The 14227-nt window shown below is 44.5% G+C and overlaps 2 protein-coding genes across 5 annotated transcripts in view; both read left to right on the plus strand.

Moving 5' to 3' along the window:
* Positions 1-14227, plus strand: part of txlna (taxilin alpha) — a 111385-nt gene that overhangs the window by 78438 nt on the left and 18720 nt on the right. For all 4 annotated transcript variants that reach the window (XM_086014252.1, XM_086014249.1, XM_086014250.1 and 1 more), the window contains exon 2: positions 14011-14149. The gene's annotated coding sequence lies outside the window, so the exon portion shown is untranslated. The remainder of the gene's footprint in view (positions 1-14010; positions 14150-14227) is intronic.
* ube2ql1 (ubiquitin conjugating enzyme E2 QL1) lies at positions 73-11282 on the plus strand. The gene is made up of 3 exons (XM_086014927.1): positions 73-537; positions 859-1766; positions 7717-11282. Exons 2-3 carry the CDS (start codon positions 1053-1055, stop codon positions 7846-7848), a joined length of 846 nt encoding a protein of 281 aa, XP_085871053.1. The 5' UTR covers positions 73-537; positions 859-1052; the 3' UTR covers positions 7849-11282.

The following is a 14227-nucleotide window of genomic DNA, read 5'->3' on the forward strand; positions in this document are numbered from 1 at the left end:
CGATGATAGAATAATTAATGATCTAATAATGATTTAATGACGAAAAACATAGACTGTGCTGATTGAAATGTTCAAATCTATTGTTTGCCTTGTGGATATTTTGATTGTCTCATTATCAAACATCATAGGTATGGAATGTAATACCACGTTCAATAACACGTATTGCATGATTTGATTTGTTTGGGTAGGTTAGTTTTAAACGGCGTGGCAACATTTTGTGAGTCTACACACACACAAACAATCGTCACTGTGCGTAACGAGTTTTACTTTGAAATGCATCTTTGCAGTGTGAGCGCATGTGGGCTGAGCGTTTAAGTTAGTCTGCTTGCTCGTCATCCCCTGCATTACTCGAGCTGCAGTAGCTGCGCACACATACACACACGCGCGTACATTTACACGCACAAAGACACGCACTATTATAAGCGCTTTCCTGCAGCTCAGCTCCGTGGCAGCTCTCGTGGATCTTCTGGATTGTCTTTTTTTTTCTGCATACGAGCTGGCTATTTGCAGAAAATACTCTGGATTTCACGCATTTGGGTAAGTGAGTTTATGGTTTGATATTGTGTTCTTTGGCATAAATGAACACTGGTGTTAATCGTGCAGGTGTTAGATCTAACGTTGTATTATGTCATAGGCGTTTATGACCGCTGTGTTCATTAAATGCAACACATTTCAATGTAGTGACGTGCAGCGTTTATCTTTCTAAATGCGTTTGTGAGGTATAGTCCGTACTGCGACTAAAATAATGTTATTGGGGCCGGGGAGGGACGGGGTTGAAATCCGGACAAAACGCTACATACATTGTTGTCTGGAATGGATGAAGATGCTATTTATTTGTTTCTCGATTTCTATGTGTAGTCACGCCGTGCTGTGAAGATGCACTGAGAGGAAAAGCGCAGGATCGTGGGCTGTGATCACCCCCGAAGGTTGCAGTGAAGGGTGAGAGTGGTGCAAGCAAGGTGAACTCAATAGTCCACATCCACGCGGGGGAAAGGGTGCAATCTCGACCCTCTGCAGGGGGGGGGATCCCAACCAGCTCCGTAAATTAAATTATGGCCACTCTACTGCGGAAAATCGGTCTAATCCGCCTGCACGACCGAGACACAGAGGACCCCAAACACCACCAGGGCTCGTTAAAGGGCACCAAAGGCACCCAGAAAAACAACAAACACTGTCAGACGGCCAACGACACCAACATCCTCAGCACCCCAGAGATTAAAGCGAGGAAGCTGGACCAGCACGGCAAGGACAAGGAAAAGCCAGGCAAGGATGCCAAGGAGAAACAGCAGCAGCAGCAGCAGCAGCAGCAGCAGCAAACCGGAGGTGGTGGGAATAAAAGCACCGGAGCCTCCTCCGTCCCTCCCCTCGCCCCTCACCGGCACCACTGCACCCAAGTGCGGACGCGCAGGCTGATGAAGGAGCTGCAGGAGATCCGGAGGTTAGGGGACAACTTCATCACGGTGGAGCTGGTGGAGGACAACCTGTTCGACTGGAATGTCAAGCTGCACCAAGTGGACAAGGACTCTGCGCTGTGGCAGGACATGAAGGAGACGAGCACAGAGTTCATCCTGCTCAACGTCACCTTCCCCGACAACTTCCCCTTCTCGCCGCCCTTCATGCGGGTGCTGACGCCCCGCTTGGAGAACGGCTACGTGTTGGACGGCGGCGCCATTTGCATGGAGCTGCTGACTCCCCGCGGATGGTCCAGCGCCTACACGGTGGAGGCGGTCATGAGGCAGTTTGCGGCCAGCCTCGTAAAAGGACAGGTGAGATGATATCGTCATCGCTCTGCACTACTGCTGCTCGTCGTCTCTTTTGCTGCATACGCAAATTTGCACCTGTTCGTAATTTACATATTTAAAACCCTGTCACATGCATTTTTTTTTTTTTTTTGCGCTTGTTCATCTCACTCACACGCTCCCACCTTTGTCCTGAGGTGCGAGCCAATATTTGCTATACGAGTGCGTTTCACGCCCTCACTGTTAGATGGTGGCGGCAAACTTCACCAAATCCATCCATCAATCCAAATCCGTCCACCATCAATTCACATTGGTTTCCTTGCAGTGGTAGGACATTATCAGTTGGTGGCGATACTGCACCATTAAGATGGTTTGCCAACCGGCGCTTGACCCCTGCAGAGAGGAAGAATTTATTAGCTATACAGACAGTGGGGGGCAAATGTTAATAGCTGGCGATTATATACAGTACTACACTGTAAGTATACCTTTTCTTGTGGGGAAAAAATACATTGAAAGGGTGTTTTTCGGGGGTGCTGGAATGATTTGAGATAAAATTAATCGTTTTATGTATACTGTTTTTTATTCCTTATGCCTAATTTTGTTGTGTGCGTCTTGTAATTGTTCTGATTCGAAGACTGAGACGTGCTTTTCAATAGACAGTATTATCGACCAGTGGGAATGAAATTGAAAAAAATAAAATGAAATAAGGAGGGAGCAGGGTTCCCTTGTGGTAAGCACATCTTCCTCACAGTTATGAGGTGCTTGGTTTGACTCTTGACTTGGACTTTCTGTGCGGAGTTTGCACACTTTGCCCATTTTTGGTTTGCTCTCGACCCGAATGAGGACACACGCTATAGAAGATGGACGGATGTTTCTTAATGGCAACCATTTCACGTCACGCTCCCCCCCCCTCCCTTCCTCGATGCTCTCTGCAGTCCCTGTTTGATTGCCTTTCATCAGTCAGCATCCTCTGGCAACAAAGACCCGCATACCGAGTGAAAGTCACGCAGGCTCACGATGCGTGTCCTTTTTCCTCTTAGCGCATTTAGCAAAATAGACCACCGGGGGATGGAAAAGCAGGCAGCGGTAATGCCCCGATTGCAGACCTGTGTGATTTAGATCAACTCGATTATGTAATCCTGTCAAATCTTGCCCCCCCCCCCCCCCTCGGTGTTTTGCAGCATCTCTGCGCTTCCGATGGAAATGGCTGCATCCTCAAATGCACTCCGCGTTATGACCTGGAGAGCTTTCGTTAAAAATAAGTCCAAATCTGCTTGCCCTCAACGAGACTGAGCAGGATGATGGATACCAAAAAAAAAAAAAAAAAAAAAGTATTAAATTGTCCTCCATGTAACCCCGTCATGTCGTGCTTTTTGTTGAATTCGTGAAGCATCTCCTATTCAAGATGAGACGGATCGTTTGTGTGTGCGAGCGGAATCCCGGTTGGCAGATTGACGACTGCGCCGCTCACAAAATGTGCTGCAGTGTCTCCTCCTTGTATCTAATGGAAACAGTATTGATTAACGTGGATGTACAGTACGTGTGTGTCTTCCACTAGCAGTGTTTGCATGCAGTGCATTTTCCCCAAGCAGAGCATCTCTCACGCGCTCGCGGCCATGCTAATTCGAATAACACGGCATGTGTTGCATGCATCCTTGGTGGACGGCCTTTTGTGACGACTGTTTTGATGTCGATCGTGAAGAAGCTCTATTTTTAGAGGAAGGGGGAGTGGTGAGATGAACGTCAACAATGAGACACGCACATGACACACGCATTGAGCGTATACAGCATGTAGGTCATGGGTTTGAGTCTTTCTCTTGCTTTTCTCTTCCAGTGCTATTGTTAGAAGTCACACGCACACAATAGTGTACATGGGTTATTATAAAACAAATAGCAGAACTAAATGTGTACGGCACATGATCAACAGAATGGCTTGTTTACATTTAACATAGTGGTGCGTTGACATGATTTTAAGTTATGACCAAGCTTGAAACACTCGAATAGTAATTCAGTGTATTGCATTGAAATGAATAAAAATGCAATTTTGTTACACATTTTCATAAAGAAAGTCATGTAAAAATAATCAAACAATAAAAGATGATGTCAAGATATAAAATCGTTTTATGAAGTGTAATTAAGACCCCAGTGCAATTGTGACTTTAATAGGCGTGGCCTAATAAGTGACATCAGGAGCCCAGAGTCAGTCAGGTTGGCCAGTTACCTTACAGTGAACTCCATGCTCCTTGCCAGTGTTTTCATTTTGTATTTGACTGCCCTGAACACACTTAAGCAACAACGTTATCTAATGAGGAAAATATTGACCAAGCGATTGCTCATAACTCAAAAAACTTTTAAGTTGGGGCACTTGTCAGTAAGGCAATTGTAGAATTTGGATTAATTTAAACATGTGTGTTTATGGAATGTAGGAGGATGCCACGCAAAGGCAAGCCAGAGTTGACTATGCTTTTTTTTTTTTTTCCCCCCAATCGCTGACACATCGCCACATCCCAGTCAAGGATGATGTCATCACCAGTAACTTGTTACTTTGATGAACCGTCCCGTTAATGCTTACTGTGGCGTGTAAGTGCTTTCAAGTGCTATGTGAACGCAAAATTTCATTCTGGTGATGACAGCTAACCACACATTTTTTAAGCATGATTTCATCCTATAATGACCCGACTATCAGTCCCAGAGAGTCTCCGTGATCCGATGAGTCCACTATTGATCTCTTGTTTGTTCATTTTGACCTCTTGAATCACATGCCCGCGTTACGCAACAAGCCCCCGCCGATCCCCTTGGGCCCATTCCCAACATGCAACGTGGCCTCGCCATTCCTGTCCTGTTCCATCCATTGACCGATTCCCATTCATACAATTAGCCAGCAGCCACTCTGTGCGAGTATGTCCCTCTCCACAAACGAGCACTTTGTCCAAATAGATAAACAGTGACATGGGACCGCGTAGGCCCCGGGGCGCTTGCTCATTAAACCTGCTCTCCATCTCTCTCTTTCCCCCCCCTGCTAAAATGGATATTTTGACTTTCTTTCTGTAACAACACTGCGGTGAGCCTTTTTTTTTTTTTTTTTTTTTTTTCTAGTCATTGGTGCCTGAGAGCGGGATGCGGCTAATGAATGCTCAATTCACACGTTTCAGGCTCGGGTCACAGACTTTTATGTAAGGTCAACACATTCATCAGCCCTCTCACATGTTCGCAAATCAGGGAACACACCAATAACAAAAAAAAAATTGTAAAAAGCCTTGTTCAATGGAAGTGAGTTTATGTTCCTTGCCAGCGCATCACCATGGCAGCAAAGTCTTTAACAATAGCCGGCAATAATGGGGCACATCAGCAAGGCGACAGGCACCATTTTGAGGTGGCGAGAGCAACCGTATGTGACATGGAAGATATGCATGGCTAATCAGATCGCATGTCATCCCTGCCGCTGCGACCGGAATTGACACTGCAAGCACGTCGTGACATAACGGGCCCGTAAGGGTGCGTCATTGTCCTCTCACAAAGCATCGAGTTTAGTAAAAACTCAATATGAGACAATGGACATCGGTTGCAACTTGCGTCAAGTTTGTTGCTGAAATGAGGCCTATGTTTTAGACAAGGATGGAAAGTGTAACCAGTGGTGCGCAATGTGTACGGTCAATGGTGTATATTAGTCCTTATAGATTTGGACTCAACAGACACATCGAAGTAACGTTTGTTGATGACATCATTGTATCTGCCTGAGTGTAAAAATGGCTTTAGGCACGTCCGTGCCATGAAGCTGGAGAAGCTGCCTGCCGTATGTCAAGCAGTTATCCTTTTTTCCTGTTTTCCAAGCTACTGGGAAACTTCCGGGGAAGGCTAGGCGCTAAACAGACTTGAAACGAGCTGCGATTGGCTAGCTAGCGCAGCGTAAACGCGGTGCCGAGGTACGCCTCGAAGTCGTTCATCTTTTCCTGCATGGTGGCAAATAAGCGACACATCTGACACGTATCGCTAAGGGAGGACAAGAAGTTGCTAATCATGCAATACACCCAGCAAAAAGAAAAATCCGGAGACGTCGGAGAAGCCAAGCTAACCGCTACGATATATTTGTGTTGGTTTGCTAATTCCAATTTTTTAAAATCAATTTGGCCTTGCTAAAGGACTGAATAATATTAAAAAATACTTCCATTATAATGTTTTCACTGATGTGTATATCACCATATTTATAGTTGCAGTGAAGGGATTCAATTTATACCTTGATATATTGCCAACCATATGTGTAGCCCTTTCATATTATATGGTATTCAGGGCCCACTCTTGATCTTAATTTGTAATTTTACCCTTTGTACCAGTATGCTTTCAATAGGGTTGCTGACCCCGGTTATCGATGAACGGACAATGATTAAAAAATTGCAACTAGAGTGGGTTGGTTATATTAATAACCAAGATAATGCTATAATAGTCAACAACACTTCAATGTTTACTGCGACTAACTTGCAATCCAGCCCCGTTTATTCTTGCAAAGTACCATCATTTCCCGTTCATTCCCATAACTTCAATGGAATTCTACAACCCTAATTCTTTATGAAGCATACATAACATCGTTTTTGTGCTCCTCGACTTTATTGGGTCGAATCATTCCTGTATAGTACTCCCAATAGATATCGATCTCTCTCTCTCTCTCACACATATACAAAACATGTACACAGACCATAAACCACCGCATTTCTTTATGAACTGCTACCAAAGGCGCGTTATAACCATTCATGCCGCAAAGTAACGGCATAATGGTTCATTCACACTGTACATTTCGAATCTAAATCACAACGAGAGGAGGATTAAGGACGCAGACAGCAGTCGTATAACAACACCGGCGATATTGTCCGAGTATTTATCTGAGCTGCAGTGCAGCATGCAGAAAGGCTGGCCACAGAAACATTGTTTCATTAGTTTGAGCAGAAAGCCGCCAGCCAATAAAGTGGCTGAGGGAAGTGGCGCAGTGTTATAAAACAAAGTGGGAGGTAGCAAAACCCACGACAGAGCCATCGATCATACTCGTCGCACGGCGGATGACCAGCCGGCAGATTTACGGTGCCCGTGCAGTCTAGCTAACACTGTGCCCATGATGCTGGACGAATATGAAAAACATAGTTGTTTTTTTTTTAATTCTTAGACAAGTCGTTTCAGTTCATTTGTAGATCAAAAGACTCCAGTGCATGTTTTTCGTTCACAGATATTTTTTCATTTTGAATCTTTATTAAAAGGGGGAAAAAAAATACATTAATAACTTTGTTGTGTAGGAATCAACTACTTCTTTGGTAACTTGTGAGATCGCCGACATGTTTTGGAGCCGTCACGCAGGCACATTTTTTCATTATTTCTCAGCTGTTTTCTGAGTTTGGTCACGTGACGTTCACAAGCTGAGCCTTGTTTGGGCACTGTGATGCTAATTTCAATTTTTCTGCTTAATTCGTATTCCAATAATGCAATATTAATCAGGAATGGCGTGTTTAGACCAGTGGGGGCACAGAAAATGTTTGTTGCAAAGACCATTTTTGACTTCTGCTGTAAAACAACCACGCAACTTGGCCATAGGAACTATAGCTTAATGCTACCACACGATGCAAAATGCCACAGACAGGCTAACAAATAGCACTGATGTCACAGTGTTATGCAATGAATATTTGATCGCGAACAGTAGCAACACATGTGGACAGACAATATAATGTGTACTCAGGCATATCTTCTTTATCCTCTCCGGAAAATGACTCATTATGACAGCTCACTTAGCCAGTTGTGAAACTCTTGACCAAAGCGGGCACTCTAGAAGCAGCAGAATGTGTGGCTCGAACGTGATAATTGTATTTCCGTAATTTCAATGGGGAAAGATGATTTGGGATATTACTTTGGATTCTAATGACGAATAATGTTTGTCTTTTCTGAGCTGATATAAGTGATGCGTTTTCTCAATGATGATCCTTAATTTCTTCTCTTGCAGGGGCGTATATGTCGGAAAGCAGGCAAGTCCAAGAAGGCCTTCAGCCGCAAAGAAGCCGAGGCTACTTTCAAGTCGTTGGTGAAGACCCACGAGAAGTACGGCTGGGTGTCCCCGCCCGTGTCGGACGGCTGAGCGCCGACCCCTGACCTCCACGTGCAAAATGACACCACGCTAACTCAACAATCTGTCACATTCACCTTTTTGCTGTAGCTTTCTTTGTGTGCGTGCGAATGTGCGTGTGTGTGTGTGTGTTAAATGGGGGATTTTGTTGTTAATATGCAAACAAGTGATCACTATCACATCAACATCATCATCATCACTTCTCCAAGAAGTGATTTGCCCTCACTCTCGCCCAGGGAAATTCTTTCCCCATTTTGGGAAAGGCCTGAGAGGGAGGTGTGTGTGCGTTTGGGACTGCATTTCTTGCTTTTCCTCCAAAAAATTTTTTTTTTCTCTTGTCTTGTCATGCACGTGCAGTCGGACACAGTGTGGACTTGTGCAGCTGAATGAAGCAGACGCATCGTCCTGTCGCGCTCTCCTCGCTCTCCCCTCTCACGACCAACCCCTTCCTTCCTCTTCCGGCATTACTCTCGGTCGTCCGTGTGTGGCTGTGGGCTCATTTGCATATAAATGAAGCTGTTAATGTTTAATAGACGGGCAGCGCGCCGACCTCTACGCTCCTTCACTCCTTCGTTTCTTCCCTTTTTTTTTTTTTTTCCCCCCCTGTCGGCTGTGCGGTTGCCCACACTTGGATGCAACGTGAAGATTGTAATGTACATGGAGCTGTTCTCTCTCTCTCTCTCTCTCTCCCACTGTCTCTCTCGTATTGTCACTCGTTGCTAAATTTAGCGCTCACTGTTGCATAGATGAATATTGATTTCTAATGGAACGGAAAAAAAAAAAAAAGTCAGATGTTGCATTATGCAGAGACTGATGCATAGAATGATAGTCAATCATCTCGCTGTGTACGTTGCTGAGGACAAAAGACTGCCGTCGTGATTTAGATGAAGGCCTGGCTTCAGTTTGTGTGTGTGTGTGCATATGTGTGAAAGGGGCACAGCCCTTTAAAACAGACAACTATGAACTGTGAATGACACGAAAGCCTAAAGAGTTGCTGTTTTTAAGGGAATGTGTGTGTGTGTGTGTGTGTGTGTGTCTGTGAGATCGATGTAAAAACAACCAAAGTCCAGCAGGAAATCCGCTGTGCTATGAACGAAACTCGTGCGCACACCTACTGTACCTGTGCACGGCTTGAATTGCAGACGGGGGCTCGCCATTTCAATGAATGTACACGCTCCAGAGCACCACATGATTGCCCAGGGAGACGTCCGTGGATATTATCGAGAGAACGGGGCGCACAGCGGGGGTCGCTTCTTGGAAATGTCAGCGGGTCGCGAGATGGTGGAAACCTGCGTTGACAGCGTAATGGATTCAGCGTGTCCCCCGCCTACTGCCCGAAGACTGCTGGGATAGGCTCCAGCACTCCCCGCGACCCTTGTGAGGATAAGCGGTGGATATATATATATATATATATATATATATATATATATAAAAAATACAAAGATCAAAGAGAAACTATCCCGCTCAACACCCAAAATTAACAGCCTATCAGTCATTAGTATTAAATAACTGAGCCGAATAAGATAATTGCCGATGAGGTGTGTAAGAAAAGCTTCAGGACTGGTGTCGTTTTTCTTTGTAAGACTACAAAACGATCCCGCGGCGTTTGTTCTGTTTAGTGTGAAGAGCAAGAGTTGGCGGCTGCAGTTTCACAGCATCTGACAATTCCTTCTCTGACAAGAGCGTCACCAACCTTCTTAGCCACATGTGACCCCCCTGCCCCTTCTTTCCATTTCAAGTGGCGATCAAGGGAACCCATTTGAAGACTTGGACAGCATCAAGATGGCTGAAATGATGGAGAGGAAAACTGAAGGTGAAGACGTTGCATACAAGACTGGGAAAGTGGCTAGTTAGTCTACCAGGGTCGTTAACGGTGACACTTTGAAGGGGTGAAAAAAAATTGCACTTTGAATTTGAACTGTATATCCAGTACTGTACTAGTCCTGAAACGTTTGTGACATACCTTGAGTCATTTTTTTAACCGGCTATCACAATGGATTTTTATGATTGACAATTGTCCCAGTACGCTCAAAATGACTTTTGGCGGTTCGGCTATTGGGCTCATGACGATGTGTGGGACACGGAAGTTACGTCAGAATGTTCCTACAAAGTGAGGAATGGACCAAAATGTGTGTCCCAATACTTTAGTCCACATAGTGCGTTATCATGCCACTCGTGCGTCTGCAATGTGTCCTTCCTGTCAGCTCGGCTTCCACTTCTGCTATGTGCCAGTTAAATGTCAGACGCAAAGCTGCTAATTGGGCTGACATTTCCGCCAAGCGTCATTAGAGAGAGACGGGTGGTTTGAGCGCGAAAGCATGGAGGATGTCAAGCCTCCCGCTCGGCTCCCTCCTCCGCCCGCTGGCATTTCGGTCCATGTTGGCGTATAGCCCTGGTGTTTGTTTTAGGAGAGGAAGGTGGGTGGGTGGGTGCGTGCGTGCGTGCGTGCGTGCGAAGGAACAAGTGTTTTGAGTATCATGACAGAAGAGGAGATCTGCCGCGTAACAAGTTTCATTTCAGGGTTGATTGTATCGTGTCCTCTCTCGGATCGCCAGTGGAGAAATACTGTAAATTGAAATCATATTCTACCACAAAATATCTCTTAGCTGAGTGTTTGTTGGTTCCAAGCCAATCATTTTGTGATCTCTAGATTTAGACTGGTAGTTCACAGACACTAACTGAGCTGGTTATGTTGTATTATATTTGCATGTCAACTGTGATTGGTAGCTACCTACTGTATTTTTTTTTTTCTTTTTTCAAGAAAAGTCAGAAAAACTGTGGAGATAAAACAAAAATGCAAAATGCTTCTCGTTCTTTTTTTTTTTTTTGGTTTGTTTTTCAACAGGTGAGGAGTAGTTTCTGTACTGTATGTGCTTTTCTTTTTACGCGTCCTCAAATGTCATGTTGTCTTCGATGAATGTTTGTGTTTTAATTTATTTGTGGTTTGCCAAAAATGAAGATTTGAAGCATGATGCAGGTATTGTCACAAGAAATCGAAGGGAACGTGGGGTGGGAGGGGGAGTTTTAAGGAGGGTATTTGTGTTTATTTGGAGGACTGAAGGACAAATTTGCAAAGCCTCAACACCTTAAAGGGACTTTTCCCTTGGAAGGAAATCTCGCCATGGCCTAAAACAAATGTGCAACACCTACCATAAAGTTATACCTTCCCCATCCATCCTGCTGTGATTTGGCTTCATGCTCTTAAAACTTAAATGTGGATAAAAGTACCCCCCCCCCCCCCACCCCCCTCAATCACAGAGTAGGATCAGTCTGGACTTCCCAGTGCTTGACTTCTCATGTATCATATGGGCATGTGCACATCTGACCTGAGACTCTGGACAAGTTCATCCTCCTGACGTAATTGATCGGTCGAAAAAGTGGGAAGAGGCTCTGTTTGCGAGACCAAACAAGAATGTGCAATAAAATACACAGCATATTCAAAGCGATTGCGTTGTGTGTTTTGTTTTTAATCTGCATAAAACTCGATTGTCCGCCATACATGGTGAAATCTCAGGCTGCAATGTCCTCGGCCTGGCCACTGCATTGTCCTACTTTCAACACCCAACTTGTGTTCCGTTTCAGCATTATTTATATATAAACTGCATTTTCCCTGAGTGGCTGGCACAGTCTTGGACAGTGCATAAACAGTGAGAGAGACTAAAACAGCATTTGGGCAGATTTTAAAGGCTCCAAATTCTGGATTCAGCATCTTTAGCCTTCTCTGTGCCGTTTTGCGACACAGTCCCACAGTCTTGATTCAAGACTTAAATTACATATTTGATGGGTTAAATTAAAGTGAATATAGTCGGCATGTCTCCTATAGTCTCATACTCCCATCGGGTGATTTGAATTTTTTTTTGCGAAGGTTTACAAAACTGCCCGAAACTCTGTTTCCGTCCACGTCAGCGCATGCTCAGCATGTTACAACCACAATTCTGCTGGGGTGCACACATTTGCAAGAACCAATTGACACACACATCATCACCATCATCATTACAAATGAACCTTAATTAATGAATCCCCTCCGAGCGCTCTTGTTTTTGTGTAGCTGATGCTCCCCACTGCTCATTAGCGCAGGAAAAACCTGAGCGGCATATGGAATCCATACTATGGATCTGCCTTGGTGAGCAAAATATCGACGAGGGCATGCTGTAAAGTCGGCGCGGACGCCGGAGCGTGCAAAAGCTGCAAAATATTCTCATTAGTCAATACAGTAAGATCATGCACAGGACTCTTGAGGAATAGAAAAACATTCAGCATTAAATTCAGGGGTAATATTACAGTCCGTAAAGGTTACATCAGTTTAGGTCAGGGCAAGATGAGACGTGTATGATTTGATTTTAGACGAAAAGTACGATCACGTACGGCGTATTGTATCCGTAAACGCAGAACACAGCGTTACAGCAACAAGTTGAAATGATTTGAATACAGTTAGTAAACTGTCAAAATGATTCTATGGTCATATTAAGAATAAAAATAAATAATTGTTACATACAGTGCTGCTTTGAGATACAACTGACCTTACTTTGACCAAGTGTTTCATATCTTGAGTGTTTCAAGATATTTGAACACTAACTGTGGAGCAACACATGCAGACAGACAGTTAATACTCACAGGCGTATATTCTTTATCATCAGCAAAGAACCATTAGTCTTACTGCAGCCTACTGAGGAGATGAGGCCCTCTCCATGTAGGGTGGCATTATACTGCCCCCTAATGGCCAAGGCATGAACACCAGAAGTAGCACAATATCCAGTGTTGTTGTTATCCTTTCGGCTTTCCCCTCAGGGGTCGCCACGGCGAATCAAGTGCACGCTCGATTCATCCTGAGGGGGAAAAAAAGTGGCAAAAACTGTTGAATTCTTTACATTCAATCACCATATATCACCATATAAAAGATGGCTGTTCTTCTCATCAAAACACATTTGGAAAAAAAATATTACTGTTTAATGCAACAGTTCATGATTCAATAGTCAAGGTTTGGGTCAGTGTATCAGAATTTAAAAAAATAGAGCAAAAATAGGAAGTGACATTGACATAAGGTCCTAAAGCTAAAAGATTATAGGATTGGCTCATCTCCATCTGAATCATATTGACGTCATTATATAAGACGTGATTTGCGCATGTCCTATTTTGTCTCCCAAACACACAGAAGGAGATTTTGGAAGCTTTCTGAGAGACGGTGACACAGACACACACGTTACATTTGTGACAGCCTGTGTTACATCGATCTTGTTTTATGATCGGATCCAGTAAGATATGCAATAACGACCCACCTCACCTTGTGCTTTAACCGCGCCATATATCAAACCCAGAGTGGGCTTTGAGGCAGATGTGATTTCATTCTTTACGGCAGCATGCATAATGCAGCCGCGGCTCCGTTTACTTGGAAATGTTCAATAATGAATGTCTTCCCTGCCTTATATTCACATGTATGAAACGAGACAAACATGGTGTGCGCCTGCGTGCTGTGCGCTAAACGCATTGGGCTGCTCCCTCTGTGGTGCAATTATGAGTTCATATTTATTTATTTATTTATTGCCAAACAGTGGCGTGTCAAGCAGCGGTTAGCTCTTACGTAAGCTCTGGCACCGGGATGGCCTGCAACAGTCAGCGTTGGCAGTCACTTCGCCTTCCCCTGCTTTCGGCTTCAGCGTTGATGCCATTCTTAGCGGACTAAAGCTCACTATAAATATTTTATATGGCACAGTGCATGTGGGAAAATGTATTTTTAGCAATCGCCGGCGCGTTCACGCGTGGCAGCCTGGCGCATCTGTCAACCTAACTACTGGCATCAATGTGTTGTGTACCTAAAGATCAATGCGTTGCTGAGGCGCGTGCTACGTGAGTTGTATCATAAAAGATCTGTTTGGAGTGAGGCTGTGGAAATTTAGGCCGTTTCAGAGAATTTGACATCAGTCAGGTAATATTTGCACAACTTGGCTACGTCCTGTGGTGGGGCGATAATTGCCCCCTTTCATCCACTTTGATGGGACGTGTTGGAAAATTGTTGGAAATCCTGCTGGAGCTTAATTTTTTTTTTTTTTTTTTTTTTTTTTTTTGACATGTCCTGTATTCCGTTGGCGTCAAATGTCCAAACGAGTCAAATTGAACCTGAACAGCGTGAAAGGGTTACATCATGATTCCTCTTCTTTCTGGCACATTTTGTTCCAGGGCGCAAGTGGCCGCCGTGAAGACCGATAACTGCCACCCTGCAGAGTGCCCTCCATCTCACCTTGATCAATCGTGTGAAATGGCCGTGATTACGTGAGATGCAACAGCACATTAAGCCGATTTATTGAGCCACTCTTTGGTAAGAGCCATCCCACACACACACACACACACACACACACACACACACAGAAGGGTGTGCAGGTACTTATTGCCTCCT

This window comes from Filicampus tigris, chromosome 18 (assembly GCF_054856515.1).
Source record: "Filicampus tigris isolate MCC_2025a chromosome 18, RoL_Ftig_1.0, whole genome shotgun sequence".
Classification (NCBI taxonomy): Eukaryota; Metazoa; Chordata; class Actinopteri; order Syngnathiformes; family Syngnathidae; genus Filicampus; species Filicampus tigris.